This window comes from Muntiacus reevesi, chromosome 18 (genome assembly GCF_963930625.1).
Source record: "Muntiacus reevesi chromosome 18, mMunRee1.1, whole genome shotgun sequence".
Lineage (NCBI taxonomy): Eukaryota > Metazoa > Chordata > Mammalia > Artiodactyla > Cervidae > Muntiacus > Muntiacus reevesi.
In genome coordinates this window covers 23,255,294-23,268,066 of record NC_089266.1, presented here as the reverse complement: position 1 = coordinate 23,268,066, position 12,773 = coordinate 23,255,294, and the positions used below count along the sequence as shown (strand labels likewise).

The following is a 12,773-nucleotide window of genomic DNA, read 5'->3' as shown; positions in this document are numbered from 1 at the left end:
GGGGTGGGGCACAGGACTCCCTCCATTTGCCCCCTCTTGGATGGACACGCCCCCTTCCCCTCCCTCACAAAGGGACATTCAGCTCAGGACAATGACGGTGAGGCAAACATTCAGGGCACAGGGCTGAGGATGGGAGGTGGGGCAAGGGAAAAGTAGCAAGCAAAGAGTCATGGAGTTGGGGGAGGAGGGGGCACCACTCCCCCCTCCCCTCCAAGTCAGGGGTCTCTGTACAGCCGAATCAAACCAAACCATTTCACTGGACCACAGAAACCAGGCCAATGCGCCCACCCTCCAGCCCCCTCCCCCGCCAAATCAGCGGCCAGGGAGAATGCTGTGGTTTTCTTTTTTTTTTTTTCTTTTTTAAATATTTATATATATTTATATTACGTATATTATATATATATAATATGTAAATATATTTTTAAAACAATATAAAATGTTAAGACACTTCACTTAAATGTAAAGAGTTGCCTGCAATTAAAAGTAATTGCATCATTTATGAGGTCCTTTTTTTTTTTTTTCTATTTTCCAGGGTTTTTTTTTTTTTTTTTTTTGGGAGGGATTTTTTTCCTCTTCTTTTGTTATTTTTCAAAAAGGCTTGCTTGCCTTTGTACAAAAATGATCCAAAGCTAGAAAACAAGGATGAACCAACAAAAACAACAACAAAAAAAGAAAATGAAGTAACACAACCCAGTGTCCCCTCCCTCCCCAACCCTCAACAGCTCCCCCGGGCTCTCCTCAGGCGCCAGGCCCCAGAAGGTTCTGCTCCTGCAATGGCTCCTTCTTTCTGTGCTTTCTGGGGGAGGGGTTGGTCACTAATCCCAACCCCCTCCTCCCCTGTGCTTACTCCACTTTGTGCTCCAAACAGAATCCTGCTCCCTGGGGACCCCTCTCCATCCTCCTCCTCCCCCACCCACAGAATCTCCCTGCTGGCCCCTCACTGTGCCCTGAGGGTGGGGGGGGGTGGTTGCTGAGAGCCAAAACTGATGTCTCCCTCCCCTTTTCAGGACCCCCACCAAAAGCCTCACTGCCCACAGCCTCTGCAAGGCGGGTGCCCACGGGCCAGAGGTTGGGGGCACTGGCTGGCTGGTCAGGCCTCAGTGACCCTTGAGAATCTCACCAGGGTCACCAGCTCCCCATTTAAAAAACCATGTCTAACGCCTTCCCTGAAAACCCTCAAATCTCAGAGAGGATGGTTAAAGGTCCAGTCAGCCCAGCTGTGGGGTCAGAGCTGTCCTCACTGCCCCCCATCAACCCCCTCTCTATTGCCCCCACTTCCCTCACAAGACCCTTCCCACCCTCTAGGCCTCCAAGTCTAATTTGCTAGGCCCTTCATTCTTATCCATCCCACCCCATTAAATAAGTTAATGTCATTTAAAGTGCTAAATTAGGAAACTAAAAGTATCAGATACCCCTCCTCGGGGCTGCCCTCTCCCAAGGCAGTGTCCCCAGCATCAGGCTGTCTGCTCAACCCACGGTCCACAGCCAGCAGTCCAAAGGTGCCCGTTCCTCCCACTGGCACGGGCCAGGCAGCTCCTCACCACGGGGAGGTGGTCCCGGGAAGCCAGCTCCTCTCCTGGGACACACAGATTCAGCGGCGTCACACCACCCTGAGGCCCCTCTGACTCTAGCCTCCCTCTGCAGCCCACCTGTCTTGACTCCAGGCCCACCCGGGCATGAGTGGATGGGAGCAGAGAAGCAGCAGAATTCAGTCATGTCCTGAGGGTGGGCAGGTGCGGCACCTCCCGGGCCAAAGTCTCCTTACGTCCAATTTTCTAGCCTGAATTTGGGGTTGGTCCAATGTCCAGGTTTTCCTCCAGGAAGGTTTCTGAAGAAGGGGAAAAGGGGGTGTCTTGCCCCTCCAAGTCTCCGTGGCTCAGAGTTTGTTTGGAGTGCTCTTGGGAAGCATGGGGGGGGGAAGTGAGAAGGGAGGGCAGGGGTGCAGGAACTTCAGGATGGACTTGGGAGGGAGCATGGGGAAAGAGAAAAGGGAAGGACGGTGACAGGAAGTGCGCCATTTTGGAATAAGAAATCAAGGGAAGGTGGTGTGTTTTGGTCTTTAGTTTTACTGGTTTGCTTTTTTTTTCCCCCTTAAAAAAAAAAAAAAGACAAAAATGAATCATTCAAAAAACCAAAAACACCAACAGGGAATAGGCAGAGAGAGCTGAGAGGGCCACATCCATGGCAAACTCTTCAGAGATTCTGGACAATGAGGTGGAAATGAAGGGAAGCAGAGGAAAGAGAGATATGGCAGGGAAGAGGGAGGAGGGCAGGCTAGGGTGGGGTTATAAGGAAGCTTCTAGAAGGAGATGGAAGAATTCCTCGCTCCAAAGGAAGTCAATACGGGGATGGAGGTTCTGGAAGCTGAAGGTTTTTCTGAGACTGGGCTTGAGGTCTCATTCGAACCACTCATCTCTTTAGATGGTTTAGTGGCCTAGAACAAAAACAGAGGTTGGGGTCAGAGAGAAGGGGAGCCTTTGTGCTGGCCCCCAGTTAGTTTTTTTAGGTTCTCAGTTATCTGTTCTATACATAGAAAGTGAAAGAAAGTGAAGTTGCTCAGTCGTGTCTTGACTCTTTGCGACCCCATGGACTGTAGCCCACCAGACTCCTCCATCCATGGAGTTTTCTAGGCAAGAGTACTGGAGTGGGTTGCCATTTCCTTCTCCAGGGGATCTTCCCGACCCAGGGATTGAACCCGGGTCTCCCGCATTGCGGGCAGACACTTTACCATCTGATCCACCAGGGAATCCCAATCTTTAATGCACAGTAGTGTTTATATGTCAATCCCAATCTCCCAATTTATCCCACCCTACAGTTTTGAAAAATGAAAAATCTCCACAAATCCAAGAGAAAATTAATTGCAAAAAACAGAAACCAGAGGAGCATCTGGAGAGAGTGGTCCTCTGAGACAGGGCAGGAAGGTGTCAGAGCAGGGGTAGAAAGGGGAACACGAGGTTGGAACAAAGGGCCTGGGGTGGGCGGTTAAGTCCACAGTTACTGACAGGAAAGACAGAAGGCTGAAGAGAGACTGGAGAAGCACAAGGAAGGCCAGCCCAGGACCAGAATGGGGAGCAGGGGAGGGAGCAGAACCAGACCAGGTGGGAGGGGGAGAGGGCAAGGAAGGGAAGGAAGAAATGAAACATTAGCTGCAAAACGGAGGCAGGAGGGGAGAAGCAGCCCAACCAGGGCCCCTTCCAACTTCAGCAGGAGGTCTTCCGGTGGCAGCTGAAGAGTGAACTTGTCCTCTTGGAACCCTCAGGATGCCCACGCCCACCCCCACCTCCTGCCCCACAAGTGTTCTTCCAGCTTTGAGCTGTGCCTCGTGGGTAATGGGGAGCCACCCTCTCAAGACGTGTCTGGCACTCACTGGTCACCTCTGATGGTTAGAAACAGCCGTGCCCCCTCCCCACCTCCAGCAGACCCCTGGCACCTACACTGGTCCTGGAGATGTGAGAGGGTTCTAGACCCATCTGCATCTCGGAGGGGATGACCTCTGACAAATGCAGATTCCTGGACCCTGCCCCAGGAACCATCTGTCCTGTGAGCTCAGGAATCTGCATTTTAGGCCAGCGCCCCACGTGATCCTGCCACACAGTTAACTCTGAGATCACTGGGTTAGAGTAACATAGACCAGGTTTTCTCCCTGTAGGTGTATCCACTGTCCTTCCCAGCTTTGGTTAGCCACTACTCATGTGATAACCAAACTGCCCTGATTTAAGAAAAGAGGGATGTGAACTGGAAGCAGAGTGCTTGGCACACTGCCAGAGACGTCCTGCAGGTCCCGCCTGGGCATGGCCACACCGCTTCTCCTCGACCTACATAATTATCTGGCTGCTTGGCAGCCTCTATCAGATGCCTTGCAAGGGGGGTGGGGGAGTGGAAAGCAAGATGCCCCCCGCCACTGGGAAGGGAAGTGACCACAGGCACCTGACTGGCTGACAGTGAATCTGCCCTTGAGGTTGCTGATCACATTTCTTCATCCACATGTGCACAGCGAACTATCTCTGGGTTTTGCTCACCACACTGTGGTCTGCGGTCTACATTTTCCCCTTTATGAAAATCCAGGCATGAGTTCACTGTTTGGGTCTTCTAACCCCTTTCATCCTGACTGTGGCTGCTCACTCCTTTCTCAGAGGGGTTCCAGGCCCGCAGCCCCCACATCCTTCGAATTGCTCAGCCCTTTGTGGAACCCATGTGCCTGGCATGGCCTGTGTTGCAGGGGTCCCGGTACCCCAGCCTGGAGACGGACTCATTTAAAGACAACCAGGAGCTCTCTTACTCCCTCATCATTTACTGTGGGTTCCAGTCCCACCCCTCCCCTCCCACCATTTCCCATTTAGAGTTTTTTCTCCCAAACCCAGGGGGGCAAGGGGACCTGTCCACTTTCTCCCAAGTCTCTTCACATTCCCTTGTGACCCCGCGTTCACTCAGGCGAGGTGTCCTCATTGGGAAGATGCCCTCTCCCTCTTCTCCCATAGCTGGTGCAAGGCCTTTAAGCTTCATGGAGCAGCAGCAGTCACCAGCTTACGTGGAAGCCCCTGCCTTTCATGGACAGCTCTTCTGCTTGCTCTGTGAGCATCTGCTTTGTAACATCCTCTCAGGCCATCTTCCCTTCCAGGAGAGTACCCACCACTCCTCTGAAGCTGAGGGAACATGTCCAACCGTCCCCAGTGGCCCTGCCCTATGCTGCTCAGAGTTCCCGGCTGATACAGCTGCTGCCTCTGAAGGTTTTCATTGCTTCCCTATCACCAGCTCTTAATTATGTCCCCCGTTGCTCTTAATTATGTCCAGAGAAAGAGCTTTGCCACCTCTGTGACAGGCAGAAACCTCATACCCAGATGGTCAGCTTTTAGCGGGGGGAACCAGGAACCATTAGCCAGACCCACTCGAAGGGCTGAACCCCACACCCCTCCTCTTCCTGTGGGCCAGAGTCTAGCCTTCACCAGGCACCCTGAGCATGCTGACCTGTCCCTCCAGGCTATGAGACACAGATTCCCAAGCAAGTATGGGTCATCTTGGGGCTTCCCAGGTAGCTGAAGAGTAAAAACTCTGCCTGCCAATGCGGGAGATGCAATAGACTCGGGTTCAATCCCTGGGTTGGGAAGATCCCCTGGAGTGGGATATGGCAACCAACTCCAGTATTCTTGCCTGGAAAATCCCATGGACAGAGGAGCCTGATAGGCTACAGTCCATGGGGGCAAAGAGTCAGACACGACTGAGCACCATCACCCACATAATAACAGATCATCTTGATGTTGCCAGCCGGGTTGGTGCCTCCTCCAGGGTCATTCCTGGTGCCACCGTCCCCTGCCCACATGCCCTTCTTCCTTATTATTTGCCTGAATCAGGCACTGGGCTGCCAGAAGAAGCAGGGCTTCCTCTAGCCCAAGGGTGAATAGAACCAATGGCAGTTCAGGCTGTTCCCTTCTAGCCAGTGATGACCTAGGGATGGGTAATCAGAAGAGAGGGGAGATCAGCTGGGAGTCTCTGGGGAAGGTTCTCCTGCTTCTAAAATGATCTTTGGGGGCCTTCCTGGTGGTCTGATGGTTGAGAATCTGCCTTGTAATGCAAGGGACACCGGTTCAATCCCTGGTCTGGGAAGATCCCACAAGACACAGGGCAATTAAACCCGTGTGCCACAACTCCTGAAGCCTACGTGCCTAGAGCCTGTGCTCCGCAACAAGAGAAGCCACCACAATGAGAAGCCCGCAGAGTGCGATCAGAGAGTAGCCCTGACTCGCTACAACTAGAGAAAGCCCTTGCAAGCAACCAAAACCCAGCAGTCAAAAAAAATTAAATAAATTTTTAAAAATCAAGCTTTAAAAAAGAAATGATCCATATACTTACAGCCCTGAAATGAAGGCAGCTGTGCTGGGGTGTGGGTGGGAGGATGTGTCAACAGAACCAAAATATGGAAGGCACCCAGGTCCTGATGTCCTTGAGTATATGAATTCCCCAACCCTGGAGCCTCCCTGCTTCTTGTTCTGGTAAAACTTTTCCTTGCTGTTTAAGCCGTTTTGAACTGGAGTTTCTATTATTTGTGGCTAAAACTACTCAAACTGCCACAAGTGAGGCCAAAATTGCTCCCTTGATGTTCTCATCAACAGCATCCCCATCATGAGTAGCAGCTCCCCAAAGTTTGGTGGCAGCCACAAAGTTATGCTTCCTGCCAAAGCAGCAGAATGCAGCATTAGGACAGCAGCATTTGTACCTGGTAAATCTGGCTTCAAGCCCCCGGCTCTGCCACTTCCTAACTGTGCGACCTTTGGCAGGTATCTCTCTGGATCTTCATGTTCTCACCCACTAAGCAAGGATAACAGACCCTACAGCATTGGAATCAGGTTGAGATACTATACACAGAGCCCAAGACCCAGTGCCTGCTCTCAGGACGCAGGCAATAAATGGTAGCTGTTATTATTATCATATCATTAGTATATTAATATTTCAAGTCTGCATTGTATATTTCCATTTGGATTGGGCCTGATCACTGGCAAATTCATTCATTCATCCAACCACTCATTCACCTAGCCAACAAATATTTACTGAGTGCCTGCATGTGCCGAGAACTGTTCTAGGTGCTGTAGGCATGTAGCAGTGACAAAGTGGTTAATGCACGTATGAAGATATACAGTTGTTCTGAGCATTAAATAAGATATATATGCTAAAAATTGGTACAGAAAAGGAGTGCTATTTTCTATTTTTCCTCGCATTCCCCAAATCTGATTTCTGCTCTGCGGCCAGGTTGGTCGACCCCGCCATCCTTTGGCTGACTGGCTTCTTGTTGAGTTTGGCCAGTGGAGGTTAGGACGGGGTGGGGAGGGAGAGAGGGGGTAAAGTTTCTCCTCTACTCCCTCCCGATTCGGTGTATGTTGCAGGCATGCTGCGCCCTCTGTAACTAGAGCGCCTACCGTTTAGCTCTCACAGGACTCCCTAAACTCCCAGGTCCCTCTCCCCAAGGAGGTCCAGCTTCCAGCTCTCACTGGTCCCTGAGTGCCTGAACATCTCCTGTTGTTCACTTCATTACTGCCTCGTCACTGGAGTCATCCAAGGAGATACACTAAGTATTCAGCAGATTGCTTAGCCCAAGTATAAGAGGGTGTCTTCAGTTTTCATGCTCGCACCAAGCCCTTGATCCTTGTCCCCTGGGAATCTGGTTCTTATCCCACTCCTGAATCTTTTTTTTTTTTTTAATGTAGTTATTTATTTTAGAGAGCACTGGGTCTTTGTTGCAGCACACTAGCTTTCTCCAGTTGCAGCAAGTGAGGGCTACTCTCTAGTTGCGGTGCTAGGATTTCTCATTGAGGTGGTCTCTCTTGTTGTGGAACACAGGCTCTAGAGTGCAAGCTCAGCAGTTGTGGAGCATGGGCTCAGTCGCCCTGAGGCATGTGGAATCTTCCTGGACCAGGGATCAAACCTATGTCCCCTGCATCGGCAGGCAGATTCTTAACCACTGAACCATCAGGAAAGTCCATCCTGCTCCCTTGAGCACATCATCCAAGCGCTTTTCCTCAATCATTTCCCCTGATTTCTCTGTAATACCAGGCCCAGTTGTACCCCTTTCTCCACTCTTCTACCCCAATTTCTGTGTCTGGTCCTGGCGCTTCTATTCCTCTCTCTTTCATCACTGCCAAGGCAGCTTGGAGCTCCTAGTGTTAGAACCAAGAAGTGAGGGAGAGGCCTCCGCCCAGCCCCTGGCCCTGCCAAAGGGACAGTGCAGTCGAGCACAGGGGTGACTCCTCTTTGGAGAGCACGCTGTGGCTTTCGGAGCTATTTTCCACACCCAGTATTACAGGAGCTCAGAAGCCTGCCCCTGGGTTCTTGTCCCCATTATACAGATGAGGAAAGAGCCTGCAGAAGGCAGAGGACTTTGACCAGGGTCACAAACAGAGCTGGGAGAAACGGTGCCCCAGCTGGAGGACGGAAGGCCAGGTGATGCAGGGCAGCTGGAACGAATGGAGGTGAAGCGTCAGGGCAGCCAGTGAGGGAGTTTTGATTTTTTTTTAAATCCAGCTGGGGCTGCAGGGCACAGGTGGTAAGCTGGGGGCAGTGATACAACCCAATCTGCATTTTAAAATAGCCCTCCCCACCCTGCGGTCTAGGAGGATAGGTGAGAGGTCACAGAATTCACAGGGAAACCTCAGGAAGGCTTGCACTGGGGTACTGCCACATTGGGTGATTTGTTTCCTTGCCTCTTTATGATGTCTCTTTACTAAAACATCTCTACAAGAAACATGTAATACTTCATTAGAGAGAAGATGCCCCCCCTTTTTTTTTTTTTAAAAAGAAAAAGCATTTACTAGAGAAGTGAAAGGGAGAGAGAGAGAGCCAGACCAGTCATGTGGGAGGAGAAAACCACCGCATCCCTGAGGTAGGGGGTAGCTCAGGAGAGCCCCCATGGGGCTTAGGTGGATGACTGGGGCAGGTGACTTTCCTGAGGGGAGAGCAAGGGGGCAGGCTTGAGCTCAGAACAGAGACCTGGGCCAGAAGAGATGGCAGCTGGTACCCAAGGAGAGGAGTGTGTGGTGTGAGAAGCTGAGGAGGAAGTTGGGTACAGAGCAACGAAGAGGTGGGCATAGGTGAGTCTCCCAGAAAGGAGCCAGGAGGCGGGTGAGGGCTAGCAAGGAGGGGGGTGGAATGCCAAGCAGAGGAGGGTCCCATGGCCCCCAGTGTGTGGGGGCAGACTGTATGCCCAACACGCTGCAGAGAGGTGAGCAGACTGCAGGGCGGTAAAGAGGCCACTGGAGACCTAGCCGAGCCCAGGCGTAAAGCTCGGAGTGGCCTGGGCCGAGGAATGAATGGAGGAGAGGCGATGCAAGTGACTGGAGGGGCAGGAGAGAGGGCAGTAGGCAGAGGAGCTGGGTTCTGGGGGAGTTGGGAGCCAGGGGGAGAGATGGGGAACCTAATTACAGACGAAGGAGACGCCCACTGAGGAGATCAGGCAGATGTGTGCCAGGGTAGAGGGGTGGCAGCGGTGGAGGGTGAGAGACAGAGGTGTCAGACAGTTTGGATTTGAAACCCCCTCCACCACTTGTCAGCCGTATGACCTTCGGTAAAGCCTCAGTTTCCTCATCTGTCAAATGGGGATAAGGCCCTTCCTCAGAGTGGGGAGTGTGCAGTGGGTTAATGTGTGTCTGGCAGAATGTCAGCTGCCATTCTAGACCCCGAGGGAGAGACCAGCCTGCACAGGACAAGGGAACTCATACACGTGGTGACATGAAAAAGCTGGGTGTGTCTGGGGACCCGTGAGGAAGACAGCAGGCCAGCAGGGAGCTAGTGGAGGCCTGGCTGGCCCGTCTCCACTGGACTCTGAGAGAACCAGCAGGCCTGTGTGCCCAAGGCGGAGCAGAGCCATGCAGTGGGAAGAGCTTTGAGATTTTGGGGTCCCAGTCCTGGCTCTGATGCCACCTTGCTGTGGGCCCTTGGGAAGTTCCCTTCCTTTTCTGAGCTGTCCCCTGCTCTGTCAAGGAGGTGACTAGATTTACCCATCTCTAACCTCCTGCCTCTGAGCCTAGATCCTTCTCCAAGTCATAGCATCTGGACATTTCCTTCCCCCAATCCCCCCTAGCACTTAGAATACAGGAGCTGCTTGGAAATTCTGAACCACATGAGTGAACTAAAGGTCTTTCCTGACATCTAGACCACCCTGCATCTTCTGATCAGGCCACAGGTGGGCCATGGGTGAGGCTGTCACCTCTACATACCATCCTTTAATCTCAAAGAGGGTACAGCACCCTCACAACTTCTATGCATCCTGCTACAACCCAAACACAAGACTGGTTTTTCCCTCAGTTGGGAGGTGGCCTAAAGAGCCAGGAGGGAGGCTGAGTTGAGAGAAGAGGGCCAAGGAGCAGGTGGGACCTGAGGGCGGAGGGCAGGAAGCAGAGGAGGGGGAAGAGTGGTCAGAAGACCAGGAGTAAAGGCCCCTCCCACACCCCAGGGCACCGGCCTCAGAAGGGCCCAGGCATTGGGGTCTGCCCACTCTGCCTTGTCCAGGAGCAGCAGGGGAGATGGCCCTCTCTGGCCCTGAGTGAGGTGCCTTCTGCGAGAGGAGTGATCAGTGATCTGGCTATGTTCTCAACCAGATCCTGAGCACCGGTACTGGAGAGAGGAAGCAGAAAATGGTTTGAGGGACTGGTAGGGTAGTCCTGGCTGGGAGGACCTCCCTGGACAGCCGCAGGTGGGTGGTCACAAGAATACTGGCAGGAGACAGCCAGCACCCAGCTGGGGTGCACAGCACTGCCCGGGGCTGGAGGTGAGGTGGGGGGTGGGGTCTGTGTGGGGTGCGGCCCTGCCCCCACCCGGTGCCTAGGCTTACCTGCTGCTGGGCCTGGATCCTCATGTACTCGGCCCTCTGCTTGCCATGTTTGCCTTTGTCGGGGCTGCCTGCCTGGCCCTGGGCCGCCTTCAGCCGAGAGGCCCCTGGAGTCACCACCTTCATGGGGGGCACGCTGCCACCGCCACTCTGCACGAAGAGGAACAGAGTCAGAGTTGCAGATGGGATCACACAGGTGCCCTAGGTACAGTAGGCCCTCTGAGACCTGGAGCGCCCTCCCCAGAGCTTCATAACCCCCATCCAGGACTCAGGCCCACTCTCTGAGGCCAGGGTTAAGGCTTCCCCACAGGGGAGGGGACAGAACCCCAGCCAGATTCCCAGAAACTCCCAAGTGAGAGCTCTTTGGTGGTTTCCTTGGGTGGCCCAGGGGCAGCTGGTGCCCTTCTGGGGGGACCGTTTTTAAGGGGAGGGTCCCTGGCATCATCCTCACTCCTGGCAAGGGCTCCATCCTGGGCCCTGGAGAACACACCCGAAATTTGGGAGAGGGGTCTTTATGAAAGTGAAAGTTGCTCAGTTTTGTCCAACTCTTTGCGAGCCCAAGGACTATACTGTCCGTGGAATTCCCCAGGCCAGAATACTGGAGTGGGTAGCCTTTCCCATCTCCAGGGGATCTTCCCGACCCAGGGATTAAACCCAGGTTTCCTGCATTGCAGGTGGATTCTTTACCAGCTGAGCCACAAGGGAAGCCCAAGAACACAGGAGTGGGTAGCTTATCCCTTCGCCAGCGGATCTTCCCGACCAAGGAATCAAACCCAGGTCTCCTGCATTGCAGGCGGATTCTTTACCAACTGCGCTATCAGGGAAGCCCAGCAGTTTTTATAATTGCCAACAAAGTAGGATTGGCAGCCCCAGGCCCACACTTTCCTTTGAATGGGAGAATAGGGGCGAAGTTTCCCTAGAGACAGACAAGTCCAGCCCCCTTGAACAACTCCAGGGACCAGGCCTGCCCAGAAGGGCTTTGGGGATCCAGAAGCGCAGGCAGAGAGACCACAGAGACAGAGAAAGTCAGACAGGAGAGGAGAAGGGGAGCGTGGGGACGGAAAAGGGGGAAAGAACTTTATTTGTTGGTTTACAGATACAGAACGAAGGGGAGGGAGCCTAACCACCAGGGCTGGTTAGGCTGATCCCTGGGCAGGCCAGCTTCCCAGCCTGCCAGGGGCTTTGCCTACAAACCCAGCCTGGCACCAGGCTCCCAGGAGGGTGGCGGGGCTGAGAGAGGCCAGTAGGCGGAGGGGAGCTGGCGTGGTACTCCTGCAGACCCCGACTCCCTCCAGCTCTGAAGACAGAGACTGGAGCAGGAAGACAAGCGGAGAGGATGGAGTGGCAGGCAGCCACCTGGGGGTCAGGGGGCAGAGGTGGGGGGCTGCCAGGGGGCCCCGTGGCAGAGGCCATGCCCATCTGGCTCAGAGTGGCTTCCAGCTCCCGGAGTGTCTCCTCCAGGCTGTCCATCCGCTGGGTGATGGCAGCACGCTGAGCCTTGCGCTCCCCACTGCAGGGTGGGGTGTGGTGTCCAGAGTCTTTGTGGGTCTCCTCTGGGGAGGTCTCCGCAGTGGAGGGTTCTTGGGTCCGCTCTGGGGCAGGTCCCCAAGGGCTGGGGATCCCAGCTCCTCCCCTTTCTGGGCTGCAGTCCTCTGTCACCAGTGTCTTCAGGGCTGCCCCTTCCTTCTCTAGCATCAGGCTGTTCCAGGCCTGGGAAGCCGCAGCCACCACCCCTGGCAGGGCTGGTGGGTTATCCCGGCCCAGGAGGCCGCTGGCCAAGGTCCGGGGTCGTGGGGTGGGGGTTGTTCCGAGACCGGGTTCCTCAAGCCTGGTCTCTGGTGGGGAGGGAGGGTGGGGGGCACATTCCATCAAGATGATCCGGGGGACAGAGAAGGGCCTCGGGCCTGCGGCAGCCTGAAGGGAGAAGAGAGATGAGGGAGGGTGTGATCCCTGTAACCAAACACCCCCGAGCTGGGAGGGGGGTGCCTGTGGGTGAGCCCAGTCCCTTCCTGTCGCAGATGGAGAAACTGAGGCAGGGGAGGGTCCTGACTGAGTTCACCCAGCAAGTTAGAGGCAACGCTGGACTAGAACTCAGGCCTCTTTCCACCACACTCTATCGTCTCCACCTCCTGGCAGAGATGCCAATTTACTTAGAAGCACAGATGCGTGCGTGATAAGTCACTTCAGTTGTGTCCGACTCTTTGTGACCCTATGGACTGGGAGCCTGCTAGGCTCCTTTGTCCATAAGGATTCTCCAGGCAAGAATACTGGAGTGGGTTGCCATGCTGTCCTCCAGGGGATCTTCCCGACCCAGAGATTGAACCCGAGCTTCTGACGTTTCCTGCATTGGTAGGTGGATTCTTTACCACGAGGACCACCTGGGAAGTCCCACTATACATGTTTACTTCTCAGCAGCCAAGTTAAATTCTGGGAGCAGGTCTCATGGTTACTGCCAGGAGTT

The 12,773-nt window shown here is 53.9% G+C and overlaps 1 protein-coding gene across 1 annotated transcript in view; it reads right to left on the bottom strand.

The window, feature by feature from the left end:
* Positions 1-1,351: 1,351 nt before the first annotated feature.
* Positions 1,352-12,773, bottom strand: part of SRCIN1 (SRC kinase signaling inhibitor 1) — a 68,653-nt gene continuing 57,231 nt past the window's right edge. Inside the window, exons 22-23 of the mRNA XM_065910900.1 lie at positions 10,316-10,462; positions 1,352-2,434 (exon numbers count right to left, since the gene is read on the bottom strand). Of these exons, the coding sequence (XP_065766972.1) occupies positions 2,300-2,434; positions 10,316-10,462 (282 nt within the window). The 3' untranslated portion in view covers positions 1,352-2,299. The remainder of the gene's footprint in view (positions 2,435-10,315; positions 10,463-12,773) is intronic.